Source organism: Pelobates fuscus, chromosome 2 (assembly GCF_036172605.1).
Source record: "Pelobates fuscus isolate aPelFus1 chromosome 2, aPelFus1.pri, whole genome shotgun sequence".
Taxonomy (NCBI): Eukaryota; Metazoa; Chordata; class Amphibia; order Anura; family Pelobatidae; genus Pelobates; species Pelobates fuscus.
In genome coordinates, this window is record NC_086318.1 from 84143452 (window position 1) to 84160166 (window position 16715).

The 16715-nt window shown below is 43.1% G+C and overlaps 1 protein-coding gene across 1 annotated transcript in view; it reads left to right on the forward strand.

Annotated features, from left to right (window-relative positions):
* KLHL6 (kelch like family member 6) overlaps nucleotides 1-16715 on the forward strand; it is a 56721-nt gene that overhangs the window by 25149 nt on the left and 14857 nt on the right. The window contains exons 4-5 of the mRNA XM_063440958.1: nucleotides 8224-8461; nucleotides 15487-15689. Coding sequence (XP_063297028.1) covers nucleotides 8224-8461; nucleotides 15487-15689 — 441 coding nt within the window. The remainder of the gene's footprint in view (nucleotides 1-8223; nucleotides 8462-15486; nucleotides 15690-16715) is intronic.

The window sequence follows — 16715 nt, forward strand, 5'->3', positions numbered from 1 at the left end:
ACTTTCATTAGTCCCTGGCCTTATCTTATAGTTAGGATAGCCTTATGCCTATCCCACGCATGCTTAAACTCCTTTACTGTGTTATCCTCTACCACTTCAGCTGGAAGGCTATTCCATGCATACACTACCCTCTCAGTAAAGTAATACTTCCTGATATTATTTTTAAACCTTTGCCCCTCTAATTAAAGACTATGTCCTCTTGTTGTAGTAGGTTTTCTTCTTTTAAATATTGTCTCCTCCTTTACTGTGTTGATTCCCTTTATGTATTTAAATGTTTCTATCATATCCCCCCTGTCTCGTCTTTCCTCCAAGCTATACATGTTAAGATCCTTTAACCTTTCCTGGTAAGTTTTATCCTGCAATCCATGAACCAGTTTAGTAGCCCTTCTTTGAACTCTCTCTAAGGTATTAATATCCTTCTGAAGATAGGGTCTCCAGTACTGTGTACAGTACTCCACGTGAGGTCTCACCAGTGTTCTGTACAATGGCATGAGCACTTCCCTCTTTCTACTGCTAATACCTCTCAATATACAACCAAGCATTCTGCTAGCATTTCCTGCTGCTCTATTACATTGTCTGCCTACCTTTAAGTCATCAAAAATAATCACCCCTAAATCCCTTTCCTCAGATGTTGAGGTTAGGACTCTATCAAATATTCTGTACTCTGCCCTTGGGTTTTTACGTCCAAGATGCATTATCTTGCACTTATCCACATTAAATGTCAGTTGCCACAACTCTGACCATTTTTCTAGTTTACCTAAATCATTTGCCATTTGGCTTATCCCTCCTGGAACATCAACCCTGTTACATATCTTAGTATCATCCGCAAAAAGACATACCTTACCATCAAGACCTTATGCAATATCACTAATAAAAAATATTAAAGAGAATGGGTCCAAGTACAGATCCCTGAGGTACCCTACCGGTTGACAAGCCCAAGCTTCGAATATACTCCACTGACTACAACCCTCTGTTGCCTGTCACTCAGTCACTGCCTTACCCATTCAACATTACCCATTAAAGCAGTAATCTGGGTACCATGTGCCCCCTGTTTGAACCCTGCAATGTATTTTAATCAGATGAGACCATCTGGTGAGCATAGTGTTCCTTTAAGAATGAGAGACATTCAAAAATGCTAAATATTAATAAAGATGTAGTTTTGTTTGATTGTATGCATAAGAAGACTTATGGAAGGGGTAACAGTTCTGACACTTGATATTCTTAGGAACATTATTTTTTGCTTGAAAAAAAGTTATTTTGGTTTATTCCTTTGATTCAATAACAACGTAAATCAAGTATTTCACATTTTGGGAAATTCAGTACTTATTCTCGGTGCCTCCTTTTTGTTGTTTTTATAAAGCCTGCTTGCTCATCTGTTAACCCGATGCCAATCATTCTGGACTGACTAAATCTGTGTGTGTAATGTGTATTTGTTAAACAGACTTGACATTACCACTTTGTGTGTTTATTTTCTAAACATATTGACACTTCCTCATTTCTAAGCTACAAGGCGTGTGAATTTGCTTTGTCTAGACTGTGAAAGCTTCCTACGTTGAATAACTGAATAACCTCACATCTGCTTTTTTTTTTAAATAGATTTTTTCCAATCTGATTTATTAACGTCACATTTTTTCCAAGTGAGGGGGAATCCCTCAATGCATGCACTGCTGAAGCCTTACCATTCTTACATCTTTTAGTCAGTCTCTTTGGACTTGGGCCATACATGTTGGAATATTTTTAAGAAACACCATAGCTTTAGGAATACAAACACGACTTCATAACACTATAATATTCCCCTATATATGTGTTCTTCGCCCCTTTCTTTAAATTTAAAAGGTAAGTTTTACTTTTCTTACCTACCACGCTGCTCTCTCTGCCTCTTCAATTGTGATCCCTGGGAGGCGAGTGCGCATGTGCTTCAAAACACCATGCTGCACCAATCAAATGCTTGCAATGAGAGTAATTTTATCTATAACCGAGTTTAACCCGGTTATAGCTGCAGAAACATCTTTAGTGGCTGCCTTCCAGTTAGCCTCTTAGAGGCATGTTTACCCTTCAATGAAAACATTGCCGTTCCTGTAACACAGCAATGCTTTCAGCTACACGGCTAAACAGACAGAGACATGGCACCCAGACCACTTCATTAAACTAAAGTGGTCTGGGTATCCATAGAATCCCTTCAATATTGGTACATAGTTGGGGTTTCTGGAAATAGCCTGTGGCAAATACGGATGGTGAAACTACTCATGATTAATGAACATGACATTTAGAATCCAAGACTTATTTAATGAGACAAAATAGACATTTCGCACATGGACTTTGGTCATAGTGGCCCTGATTAACGTAGAACATGGACAAAACTGTAAATTGATAATTTCCAGTTGTACTAGCTTCAACCTATAAATCCCATATAAGATTATCACCTTGCTATTTTATTTTTTAAGTATAACTATAGAAGGGGGGCGGAGTCTGACCACCGAGCCGTGCAGACGCATCTGACACGAGCTCCGGCCCGGCGGGTAGAAACCAGCAAAAAACGGAGGCTATGAAGCTCAAAATTGCTTGAGGGTGCGCCACCCACGTCGGGAATGCCCCACTGAGCACGATGACACCACTCCGGTGCATGCCGAAGCCGGGAATACGGAGCTCCAACTGCGGCCTACTGGGGCCGAAGCAGGGGGGAGACGGCTGCTCCCTTCGACGCACGAGCCCACAAGCAATCCCAGCACAGCCTACGCACCCCCCCCCCCCCCCGGACCGGTGGGGGATATCCCGGTCCCTTCTGGCCACACAGACCAGCAAGGAAAGCGTGTAACATAGCCACAAGACATGGCGGGACAACGGGCCCACAAAGTACAGTCAAAATGGCCGCCCAGCCGAGATCTACTAAACGGAGCAACCGCCCACAAGCACATATATCCCCTTTGGCAGTGTTTGACCAGCTATGCGCAGGCCTCAGGAAAGCCCTGCTAAGCCGAGGGGTAACCCACCGACAAGCTGACCTAACGGTGGCCTCATGGATAAGACCAGCGGCAAGACGCAGATATTATAAGCAGGTACCCCGAGCATCCAAAATGGCCGTCAGGCAATTCAGATACCAGAGAGCCCTGAGAGTCACACGCTTCCACCCGCACACAAGCAATACAGAGACCTTAAAGCACACAAAAAAAGCGTCTGACCCCGATTCCGGCTACCAGCGCAACACAAAGCACCTCTCCCTGACCAATGCCACAACACAAGCGGCTCAGAGGCCACACATCATGAAGAGAAGTGCCAGAGATGACCCCTACAACAGAAACACCGAACCCAGCGGCCCTTATGAGCCTGCGACACTCCACAGCCGTGCTACCGTATCCGGCCCGTTGGGGTCCAGCGAGAGGGAGGTCTGGCGGAGAGACATCACGGGAGACCAGCATAACAACCACCATTCCAGTGACACCCTCCACGCTTCGGACGTCGGTTGAACATCCAGGACTTACCTACAATAATCATGAGCTCCATGTTGTGCAGTATATGGAACCACGAGATGCAATGCTTTAGAATTGTTTATGTCTATGCACTCACCTTTTACCATCAGAACAGGCCTGTCCCCTGAGTAATTAAGTGACAAAATGCCTTTGAAAATTATAATTTTCTCTTACCTGTAGCCTACAATAACTATAGGGCTAAATGTGACGCAATTTACTATTGTCTATCGTTTTACTCTCCCTGAATCCTGCTGCTGAGACCAGAATAGCGAGGGAATAGAATTGCTAACAGGCCTTTGCATTGCTCTGGCAAATATACCAGCTTATACATTGCATTTGTGTTTAACAGGAATTTCTCATTCTGATAACTTAATATATGAATTTGGGTTCTGGTAGCCCAAATGTTCACCACATGGTTAGCTAGACAGGGCAAATCGCCTCAACACTGTACCAGCGTACGTGAAGTTCTACAATTAAGTCTGACCTAGCGATTATATAGTCTAAGCATGTACACTAATACTCATACGCTTATCTCTTGAATCGTTACTCGTTAATCTTTTTTTGTAAAAAATGTATGCAAGTCTCTCATGCCACAACACTGTTATGTTAAACTTATGATACTGGAGCCTGCTGATGCCATTGTGGCCATACAGGCACTGTTGTACTCACATGCATATAAAAAAAAAGAAAAAAAAAAAAAAAAAAAAGGATAACTATAGAAGGGGACCCACCCTAAATATTACTGAGGCCACACTTTGAGCAGACTTAAAGCTAAAGATGGAGTCATACCAATATCGACCAGTCAAAGAAATTTAATTTTTTTTTAAAATTCTGTTGGCCTTAGGGCTCGATGCCTTACCACTAAAACGATATTGAGCTAATTTATTATAGAAAATTCTCCAAGATAGGTTTAGCTTTTCTAGTTATTTATAAGTCCCTTTGTTTTTTCCTGCTTCAACCGTTGTCTTCATATCATGGTGAAACTTAAAAAAAACAAACAAACAGCTGTAGTGTTTATAGTGCTTTCAGTGTGCATTTAATCATGGCAACGTGAATAAGTCTAAAGAACATCAGCCCTCAAAGAATTCTCTCAACGGAGAGTTATATTAAACAATCTTAAGATTTTTTTTTTAGTTCCCTGTTTCAGTTGGGTGATTTGTGTAAAATATTATTTTATTGTCATGAAGCAACAGAGCTTAATGAACAGAGGTAACAAACTGCAGGGATTGTTATACATACATCATGAAAAGGGCCAACAGTACAGCATGAAACCAATGTTTACATATTATCCCTCCTACAAAAGATTAGGTTAGCAAATTGCGTGTACCTCTAAATAGACTACAGAACGCAATTAAATCATAATAGAGAACAAAAGATGCTGGTATGAGGGGTAAGAATAAAAAAATTGATTAATATATTTATAAAATTTTAGTTTATTTGCCAAGCATACAAATGGACTCTTACTATAAAGAACTTGATGCCTAAAAAAGTTTTAGGAGTCTAGAAAACATGTCTCGTTAAATCTAATCTGAGTATATATCATATTAACCTCTGAAAAGAGAGAAAAAAAACTAGTTAGCGCTAGGTTATAGCATTAAATTTATGCGGCCACGAATGATGCATAAACTCTATAGAAATTCTGGGTAGCGTATTATACAGTGCGGATAGTGCGGATAGTGAGGTGAGCATCCAATTTCTAATGAAGCATGTTGCACGACTTCTATGATAGTGGATTAGGCTGTCAATACACTATATTGAACCATTAGGTAATGTGTCGGAAATTAGCTATGCTGAGCATTTGTCATTATGAGCTCAGAACAATGCCTATGGTGCAAATTAGGGAAATAATACAGAGTACTCCAAACAGCAGTTTTTGGGAGCAAAAAGGAAAATGCCGGTTATATCTACAAACCACTTGTACCTATATTTAGCTAGGAAATAGAAATAGTAGAGGAAAGGAAAAGAGGAGAACATAAAAGAGAGAGTGAAGACCCAGAGAAAAAGAGTAGGGGAGGAAAAGTAGGGAAAGAGACAAGGGAGATGGAATGAGGGTTGAGAAAAGCGGAATAGAAAATGGTAAAAGGGATATGTGTAGTAAGAGCATGATTTATCAGAAGCTGCTGTGTGAACTTCATGATGTATGCAAGGGACAGTTTACCAACTGACATCCAGGGTGCTAAAGAAAATAAAATAAAATTGGCTAGATAAGGAACCTAATTCATAGTCCGATAGGTCGCCACAACCCATCTAGATGGGCACAACCATTACAGATTAAAGCTTAATTGTATGCTGGCAAGACTCACTGAGTCACTCCTAGTCTTCCCGAGCAGCCCAGTTGCATAGTTGGCATCCCGAAGCCAGAACAGTCCATGAGCTTCATCCCCTCATAGGAACGCAAAGGCTCCAGCCTCCACACTCCAACCATCTGCTCAATCACTGTCCTTGAAACCTCAAGAGCCTCCGCTGCACCACACTGACCTCTTCACAGGTATGGGTTCCCTCAAGCCCCACGACCACATAATTATTTAGGGCCATCGCAGCATGTTATATGCTTTCTTTTTTTTGTAAATCTTTCTTTAATTGAAGGCATATAAGATGGGGTACAAAAGAAAAGCAGGGAAATTGTAGAAGTGATTTTACAGCTTAGGTACATCATTTAACAATTTTGAGTTACATTTCCAGATTAGAGATGCCTCATTTTTAAAAAAAATTTGTCGTTAAACTATATGTTGAAGATACAAGCTTTGGATCATAAGGTCCTGTTGATTAAAGGCACAATAAGTGGATAAACTGATTTTTAATCTAGCAGAGGTAACATTACCCTGAGTTGTGCAGGCTGGTTGATTAGATGCATGCCTTCTGAGTGTGTTAATAGAATTAAAGCATATACTATACCAGAGGGCTCAGTATATTAACATGCTGGACTTAAACAGTATCCTACATACATAGGAAATGAGAGGCGTACAGACTTGTGTCTAGATATACTAAAACAGTTGCTTTGCTGAATGGGTATCATTGGTTCAATGCAGAACTAACTGTATAACAAAACAGATATGGGAGATGCACAGTGCTTAAGCTATGCAATTGGGTTTAACTGGGTCAGTGATTAAAAAAACAAACCACAACTGGTTGCATAGATGGTGGGCTGCGACAAAGGTAACCATTTAAACTTAGCGTTGCGTCCTGTATAGAGGGGACCTAAAGAGATAAAGAAGGTGAGAGGAGAAAGTTAAACAGTGCGGCGTGTCCGCAAATCAGTCCCGCTCAGCCCTTGCCAGTTCGCGGTATGTTGTCATCAGGAGTGAGAGGGCAAAAGGTGTTAGAGCGGCAGATGCGGGGCGAGGAACCCCTCCAGCCCCAGGCCCACATATAGGGTGGCATCGTCTGACCACTGACTCAATGACTCTGTGAGTTCGAGGCATTCCCATATCGGGTGCAGATGGAGCCGGTGACCTGTCGTCGCCAGCGGCGGGCATTCCTTCTGCAGGGTGGTCGATGCTGCGGAGGCAGTTTCCTCCTGGCCCCCAGCCTGGGCGGGCTCCGTGCTTGCGTGGTTAGCTTGGGGATAGTCGCTGTGCCTGGAGTGGGGCGCCTCTTCCCCCTGTTCCCCGCTGCTTTTTTGCGGTCTGGCTGCCCTTTCGGTGGTACCTTCCTCTGTACTCCGTGGGCTCGGTTTGGTCCGTTCTTATCTGGGTGGGGTGACTGATTTGCCGTTGGTGCTTGCAGCCTTGTTACCAGCTTGTGCCAGAATTGGGCAAAAGCTGCATCTAAACGCTGCTGTATGTCGCTGTGATCCTCCATCTCTTGTAGATGTTTCAGCTCGTATGGTGTACTCGCCAGCGCCATTTTGGGTACGCCATGTGCTCGGCTGCCCTGATGTTGCGGTTCCTCGACTTGTATGGTTGGCTTATGATTGCCATTCCAGTCGCTTAGTGTGGACCGAGATGACCCCCATCGGTCCAGAGGGGGGTGGGTTAGGAGGTGACCCTTTCGAGGTTTCCATGTCCAGGTCAGTCAGCCTGGGGAGCGGCCGTCTCCCCGCTGCCCGATCTCCGGTAGGCCTCAAAGCATGTTGTCGGGTCCCCGGGGAGGTACAGGCTTGATTTCGGTATCATTTGATAGCCCCGGGTGTCCCCTTCATACTAGGTTCTCTCCAGGGTGCGATTGTGCCGATTATTGAGGGGATTACCCCCGAAAAGGGCATATTGTAGTGGGAGCTGAGGTTCAGCACAGCCACTCTGCTTGGATGCTAGGCTCCGCCCCCCGTTATATGCTTTCTAACCTTATCATATGGGGATCTAGTAAATAAAATTAGTTTTTAATATAATCCTGCTTTGGGGGGATTCTCTGAGCATTGCTGTTCTATAGTTGGAAGTGGTCTGGTCATGGAGGGAAAGGCCATCCCAACAGCAGAGTTTTTACAGTGAGTAACAAGTTAACCACCTAATGTTTACTTCTTCTATTCTACTTTTACTCGTAAGCTAACTGTAATGTCTTATTGTTACTTTTACTTGTAGTAAGAGTCCATTCTATTGCATGACTTATTCTTCAGACTGCATAAATGAAAGTGTGGAGTTGATTATATACAATGCAATCTAATGTATTGTCGTGAAGTTGTTACTTCACACAAATGGACACACAATTTGTTTTTTATATATGATATTCTATATTTCTGAGTCACATTGTATTTTCCTGCATCAGTTTAGATGAACTCTGTATTATTTAATTCATAATTAAATATTTTTCTGTGTTGTAGATAATTTCAGAGAGAACGAAACCTCGGATGCACGAGTTCCAGTCTGAAGTATTCATGATAATTGGAGGATGCACAAAAGATGAAAAGTTTGTTACTGAAGTTACCTGTCTTGATCCTTTAAGAAGAAGCCGACTAGAAGTTTCAAAACTCCCAACATCAGAACAAGAAAATGAAAATGAAGATAAAAAATGGGTTGAATTTGCCTGTATAACCTTTAAAAATGAAGTTTACATATCAGGTGTGTACTATAAGAATACCAACATTTTGAGTCCATTGATGGATGTAAAGGATATATGGGGCTAGAATTATTCTTAAGTCCTATCAGTGCACCCTTGTATAGTAACTCTCCCTGTATCCAACAGTCTTGGGTCAAGAATCTAAAATTGTAGTGAGTTCTGTTCTGGTCTGTGCAGATTTATTAAGTATCATGCACTATTCACTATTAGGTTCATGAGTAATAAAAACATGGACGATATGTGCAAGTTAAGACCTGCTTCCCTTTCTATGGGCTTTTTAAATGGATGCGGTCAAGAAAAACAAAAAACATGAGTTTCATTTGTACGCGCACTCTGACCATGGTATATGTTTTCCATGCTATTCTAAAAATAACCTCTTAGGAGGAGGTTCATTCTGCCTGACACCCATGCCACTGCCTCACAGTCATTTCAAGAGGTCAATGAAATATTGAGACAGGAGATACACAGATATTTCATTTACTGCTGTTGCGGCAGGTTATATAATGCAACATCAGTGACCACTTTTTTCACTACTCAGAGTGGTACCTAATGGTGATCTCTGCGGTATTAATGAGTAGAGATGTCCCGAACAGTTAGCTTGTTTGCAGTCGCCGCGGCAGGCGAACATATGTGATGTTCGGTCCGCCCCCTATTCGACATGAAGGTGGGAGGGTCTGGGAGGGAGGGTCTGCTGCTGATTGGCTGGAATGTGTCTGCTGACTGTGAGGTACAGGGTCAAAGTTTACTCAATGATGACGAATAGGGGGCAGACCGAACATCGCATATGTTCGCACGCCGCGGCGACCGCGAACAAGCTATGTTCGCCGGCGAACAGTTCCTGGTGAACTGTTCGGGACATCTCTATTAATGAGGTCACGCTGCCCACTTTATGGGTCTTTTACCCCAGCAACCACTTCTGCCTCTACATTGTCCATTTCTATTTTTTTTCTTTTTTTTACATTGAAGGTTTGACTAACACATTGGCAAAGATCTGTCTGGCTGGATGCGTCATTAAGAATGCCCGTTTTATGTAAAAGTTTTCCCAAGTCAGCATGTATTTTTTTGCAGCTTGTCCTAATATTTCTCTTTGGTTATTTCCAGCTCATTGTCTCCCCTTTAGCCCCTTAAAGACCAAACTTCTGGACTAAAAGGGAATCATGACATGTCACACATGTCATGTGTCCTTAAGGGGTTAATTTCACTACTGATTTGTGTTATACCTGCTGGGATGACAAATTATTATTTTGCCTATTTAATTTCTTTGTGCATATTTATGTTGTTATTTTTTCATATTTATTTTATTTGCCAAAATTAAAGCCAGGTTATTGGCAGGCTTTAACTAAATGGACCATGTATATTTATGGTTGGGGTTTGAATACAGACTTAGTCACAGTAGTTTGAAGGACTCGCAGTACTTGCATACACACAATCTCAAACTCCCCCAAAAGGCTGACACTAACATAAGTGTCATTAGAAAAAGTTAACCAACATAACATACCAACATAAGTAAAATCAATCAGAGTTGTTATGGGTAAAAATAAAAACGGCGGTGGGGGGGGGGGGGGTAAGTAGAGGGAAAAAACAACTAAAAAGGTGGTATATAAGTTTGGGCAGTTAAAACATTTATATAAAACTCTGCAACACAACAGAGTCTGTTACTGAGAGAACTTGACCACACTCCAGCACTGTGACCCCAATAATGAGATTCATGTCACCCAGAGCTTCCAACTCCTTAAGGTTCATCTTCTTCAGATACGACATTCCTTCTGCTGACGATATTGTGCAGGTTCATGCACAGGGTTGGTATTCAGCATACCTTGTCATTGTCGTATAATAAGTTCCCACCAGTTTTATGGAGGCATCAAAATCAGTTCTTCAGCACACCGAATGCCTCGTTCAGTGGTGATTCTCATCAACATGTGGACTTTATTGAACTTCTCCATCCGGAAGTTTAGCCGGATTTCTGAAGGAAGTTAGTAACCAAGGCTTGATGGTGTATCAATAGATAAAAGTTGAAAGATATTGATAAAGTTCATAAACATTACAAACACAGACATAAGTTTAAGAAATCAGATGTGATAAAGGCGGTAAACAGTATAGTAATATATTAGAAAAAATAAAAAGTGGCAGCAATCATGATAATAATATTTGTCTAGAGTGTTTGAAAGGGAGACATACTTACAAAGTAGCCATGGTGGTGGGTTAGCAGTGGGTGGTTCCATGACAATCATGGTGGGATCCAAGGAAACGCACGGAAGTATGGGTAAAAATAAGGTCACTGTCACACACAGTCTTGGTAATGATACCCTACTTCCCCTTTGGATACTTTAATATATGATTTTTAGCTGTAGGTGGGACAACCTGAAAATGAGTGCCAATGTATAGATCTCATACTTCACACTCTTCACCACATCATGTATAGTGTATATATAGTATATGTTTATCTGTGAACTCATGTCTTGTTCTATTACGTCCATGGTGGTCTTTAGTGGTGCAGTTGAAGGTTGAGGAAGTCTCCCTGGTATAGTAGATACAGGCTTTTTTCATACTCCTGTAGAATCTACAGAGCATTATCAGGAAGACGAATTGGTCCCTTATGGACAAAAACCAGGTGTGTCCCTCCTGTCTGCATGATAATCTGTTCCTTGCTTGGCGTGTATTGCAACAAGTCTGACCTGGAACAGTTTACATCTGGTATTTACACGCCCTGTAAAGTTTGTGGAAGGCATGCCACACACTTACCAGCTGGCACCGACTGATTCTTGATTCGGTGTTTAGTCCATTACAGTCAAAACTAAGTTGTTTTCTTTATGCAGGTACAAACAGATGAACGTTTTACCAAGAAGATAAAAATTACTATTTTTTTTTTTTTATTCTTTATTTTTGTTTGTGCATGAAGTAACAATAGAGCATGCAGCGCCACGACAGCGTCTGCTAGCGTTTTGTCAGCATATCAACATGTGGCAATTTAAACAGCACAATATTTTGTTTTAAAACATGAAAATAACAGGACATGAAAATAACATCGCTTTTCTGTGAGATTCAATATATGTAACAAAGTGGTATGTAATGTAGGGTTTGTGTAACAATGCGACTACCTGGTCAGGGGTCAAGTCATGAGGAATAAAGTGTGGGAACTCTCCCAAAATTCCCCCCCCCCATCCCCCCCCCCAAAAAAAAATAATAAAATACACTTGTGTATTCGTGTATATACACACACGCGTGCACACACAGAGACACACATATACATATACGCCTGTACACACACACTCAGAAACCCGCACATACACACACACATACATTCACAGAGACACACACACACATTCATTCACAGACACATACACTCAGACACACACACACAGACACACACACACAGACACACACACTCACAGAACACATACATACACTCAGACACACACACTTACAGACACACATACACTCACATATTCACAGACACACATACATTCACAGACACACACACACATTCACAGACACACACACTTACATTCAGTCACACACACATACATTCAGTCACACACACATACATTCACAGTCACAGACACACACATACATTCACAGACACACACAAACATTCACAGACACACACATACATTCACAGACACACACATACATTCACAGACACACACAAACATTCAGACACACACAAACATTCACAGACACACACAAACATTCACAGACACACACACATACATTCACAGACACACACATTCACAGTCACACACACACATACATTCGAAGACACACACACACACACATACATTCACAGACACACAGATACTCAGACACACACACACACACACACATTTTTATTTTATTTTTTTTTAACTAAAAGAATGTCCACCCAGCCTCCCTACCTGGAGAGCTGGCGTGGACGTGTTCCTGGGGTCCAGTGGTGCGGGCGTCTCTCTCTCTGTCACACGCGGCGAGGGAGCTGTGTCCTCTCTGCTCCCTCGCGCCGCGCAGGCTGTCTGCTGATGCTGGGAGCCGGAATATGACGTCATATTCCGGCTCCCAGCATCAGCAAACAGCGCGCGGCGAGAGGAAGCAAAGAGGACACAGCTCCCTCGCTGCGTGTGACAGAGAGAGAGAGCCGCCCGCCGGTGGGGGTCCAGGATGGCCACCTCTTGGGCCCCCCCATGACAGGGGGGACACGGGGGGCATTTGGGAGCGGCATGAGTCCTGCAGCAACAGCGGGAACGGCGTTCCTGCTCAAAAGAAAGTGCAGGAACGCCGTTCCCACGCGTTCCTGCAGGACTCGAGCCCTGTACCTGGTAGCGTTTTCAGCGCCAATGTGGTAGGTTGTCATAGTCAAAGAAAGGGTTGATGCGTCCTAGTGAGATTCTTGTTGTGAGGGCTTGCTGCCGTGTGTGACACGTCTAAATGTGTTGGGGTGTCTAAGTCCGCGGCGCATAGTCTCGTATGATTCTGCTGTCTGAGAGCGTACGTGTCATATTTGTGACTTTTAACATTTCTGACCGACTTTTAACATTTCTGATGCCAGTGTCATATGGTAATTAGCGGTTGCCTCATAGGCGGCTTTCGGCCTAAAAGGGGTGGCTCAGCGTCTCCATTTAATGAGGCTGGTGGCAGTGCTACGGCTTATTGCCTCAAGCTAAAGCTGAAAAGGTTGTGTCACAAGATTAGGTACAATTTTAAACGAGAAAGAGCTGCAACATTAATGGAAAGTTCTCAGTGTAAAACAGGCTTAGTCGTTTGTGTCACTAAAACATCAGCATGAATAACGCAACAACATATGGCAAGATACTGGTACATGGCAAGCGGTAGTACTGCACATTTTTGTATTAGTACGTAACAGGCTAATTAAACATTCCTAGATCAAGAAAACAATTAAGTTATTGTAGGCTAACAATTCAGGATGGGTTAGTCGGTAGAGCAAAAATGTATGCGGCTACATCCCATACGTATGAGAAGAGTGGTCAAGTGATATTAAAAAATAAGAACATATAACAAACATGAAACATGTGGTAGTACTAGCTGCAGCATCATCGTGTTAGTATGTAAGCGTTACCACATACTACCTAGTACTATAAGGGTAGGCTCAAGTCAATCGTTTAATGTGATGTGCGTCTTAGAATGGGCTAGTTTAAGAGCCATAGGGGTAGGCTAATGCTAGGGAGATTTACCCATTATCTGGCCCAGAGGTGACCCGTGGTGGGATACCCTAGAGGTCTGCCTGATGTCCTTATTGAGCTTAAGAGTTGTTTGAGGTTTACAGCCAGTGTGTATGCCTGGGTATGTCCCCTGTGTGGTGTTGTTTTGCCCTGGTGGTTCGTGTGTTACGTGCTGCAAAGAGGGTGCGGACGCTCATGGGCACTGAATTGTACGTAGCGAACTGATGCGGTGATTGAGTGGACATAGTTAGTGACAGTCATATCTATCTTACTGTAGTGGCTGCGTCTATGTTACTAGGTGTAGTATGCCCATCTAGTTGTGTGCTCAGGAAGAGATGCAATGGGTTGTGTCCTTTGGGGGTCAGTCCTGCAGTTAGGTTGTGGCTAGAGTGTAGGAGTCCGGTGTAGATGTTCTTGGGACAAATGTGGGGGCCCCTGCCGGGTTCCATGTGTGCCTTTTCCTGGGCTCAGTGCTCTGTTCTCCTTGGGTCAGTGCTGCAGCTGGGAGTCCCAATTTCTGGAGGAGAGTCTCGCTGTCCTGTGGATCGTGGATCGTGAGCATCTCGTCTCCGTGTGGGACAGATAGAGCTCGGGAGGGTCGCCACCTGTATTGAATAGCGTGTTGTCGCAAGAGAGTGGTGAGTGGACGGAAGGTGCGTCTCCATGCTAGGGTGTTCGCCGAGAGATCTGTGAAGAGTGTCAAGTCCATCCCTTCAAAATGATATGGGATCTGCCCCTTTGTGGCGGCCAGCACCGCGGTTTTGTCTTTGCCATTTTGGAATTGGAGTATAACATCCCTGGAGGCAGTGGTTGGTGCTCTGGTTGGCCGGGGTACTCTGAACAGGTTTGTGAGTATTACTGTTTTGGCGGTTTTCGGTGTCAGCAGGGTTGAGAGTAGGCGTCTCGCTAAGTGCGGTAATTCAGTTTCAGGTAGGTTGTCTAAGACTCCTCGTATTTTAATATTCTTTTGGCGCCTGGCATCCTCTAGGGCAGCAAAGCGGTGTTCATGATTTAGGTTCTGTTGTTGCAGCTCCTTGACTGCTTGCTGTAGTGATTCCATCTGCTGGGTGCCCTTGGTGGATGTGATTTCTAATTTGCTTATCCTGCCTGTTAAGCCCTGCAGGTCTCCCCTGAGTGCTGTCATATCTGCCGAGATTTTCCTGTGTAGGTCTGCCAGCAGGTCTTTTAGGACTGCAGTGGTGACCGGGGCAGTATCTGCTTCTGTGCCTGTTTGTGAGGACGCTGTGTGGGGCTTAGGTTGCTGGATTGGAGTAGGGAGAATGCTCTCTACCTGTTCGGATAGCAGGTCCTCGGAGAAGTCGGAGCTCTCATCCCCGAGGGACGCCATTTTAGGTCCGTGTGCGTCTTGGGCCTGCCGCCACAAATCTCCTATTGTCGCCCCAAACCTGGGCTTATCAGATTTAGTTTTTTTCGTTTTTTTCCCCATCGGGTCCGCGGGAGCTGTGGGGGCCCTGGGCACCTTTTTTGACGGGGTTCGTAGTGGGGATCAGGCTTAGAAGGGCTCTGTTATCTGGAGCTCCGGAGATGTGTGACCGTTCGCTGCTGCAGCTAGGCTCCGCCCCCCATAAAAATTACTATTGAACCTAAATAAAGTTGTCTATCGTATGGTAATGAGACTCGGGTAATCTATTAGCATTGATATTTTGTTTTTAAATTATTTTATTTTTATTGTCTTTTACCCACTGACATCAACAGAATACCAGAACAGATAATGACAGCATTGTATTTATTGATAGGCTGAAAAAAATAGAAAAAAGGAACTTTGAGAATTAAATATTTTTCATTAGCGACATTTGGCTGGGAAACACATCTCCATTGTGATTGAATTCTAATTATATTTTTTTATTTTCTAGGTGGGAAAGAAACACAGCATGAGGTTTGGAAATATAACTCCTCTATCAACAAATGGATCCAAATAGAGTACTTAAATATTGGCAGATGGAGACACAAGATGGCCGCCCTCTGTGGAAAAGTATACGCCATCGGAGGTTTTGATGGCAGTCAGAGAATATACAGTGTTGAGGCTTATGATCCATTCCACAACTGCTGGGCAGAGGTAGAGAAATCCAGTTATAGTATTTTAATAGACGATATTGCTGAAAAAATAGGTTTTGAATGTCTATTTAATCAATACACACCAACATCAGCTATAAAAAAGTGTTATCTCGCAATATTTTAAAATAATAATTTTCTTTTGACCTCTTAGATTCTATAGTCCATCATGGACTCACATGTGCACTGTTTGCCATATGTTCTTTTTTATACACTCCTATCTCATAGACATACCAGGTAAAAACACCTATGTAATGGCACCAAATTTAAAGAATTAAAGACCGTGAATAAAAAAACAACAACATAAAAACCTGATGCACCCCTGTCTCCTATTCTGCTTCATGCTTATTGTGGGACATGTGCCATATAGGAGTGTACCGTCCGCACAATTCTAACACAAGAGATTTTCAAGTTGAGAAAAAAATGAATAGCATTTTAAAAATATATGATGGGTACAGAGTTTTTCCTGTACAGAAGAGCTCCAGCACCTTCTCCTTTAGCACTGGATGGACTCCAATCCCATTGGTTATAGTAGTCTCACCCATATGTACTGTTATGATGGCACATGCTTCTAGTACACATGGCTTTCAACATAGCATAGAGAAGATCTTGGACTTGGTTTCTCTGTATGATAAATGTCTTCTATGACATTGTAACTGTAGCGAAAGTAACCTCGCCACTTGTACTTGTAGGGGCCTGCTTGCCAGCCTCCTGCCCACAGACTATGGGCCCTGCAGGGAAACCTGTAAAAGACTATCGAAATTGACCGACTGTTAGTACTGAATTTCCTGGAAGCCATAGTTTTGACCGACCGTGCACATGGTTCTTTGCCCAAAACAGTTCCAGGGAAATCAGTGCTAACAGACAGTCAAGTTCGGTAGTCTTTTACAGGTTTCTCTGCAGGGCCCATAGTCTGTGGGTAGGAGGCTGGCAAGCAGGCCTCTCCAAGTACAAGTGGCGAGGTTACTTTCGCCACAGTAACCAATAAAGAAGGTCAGGACTTTGTGTTCCTAGTACAGGAGCAAGCCAA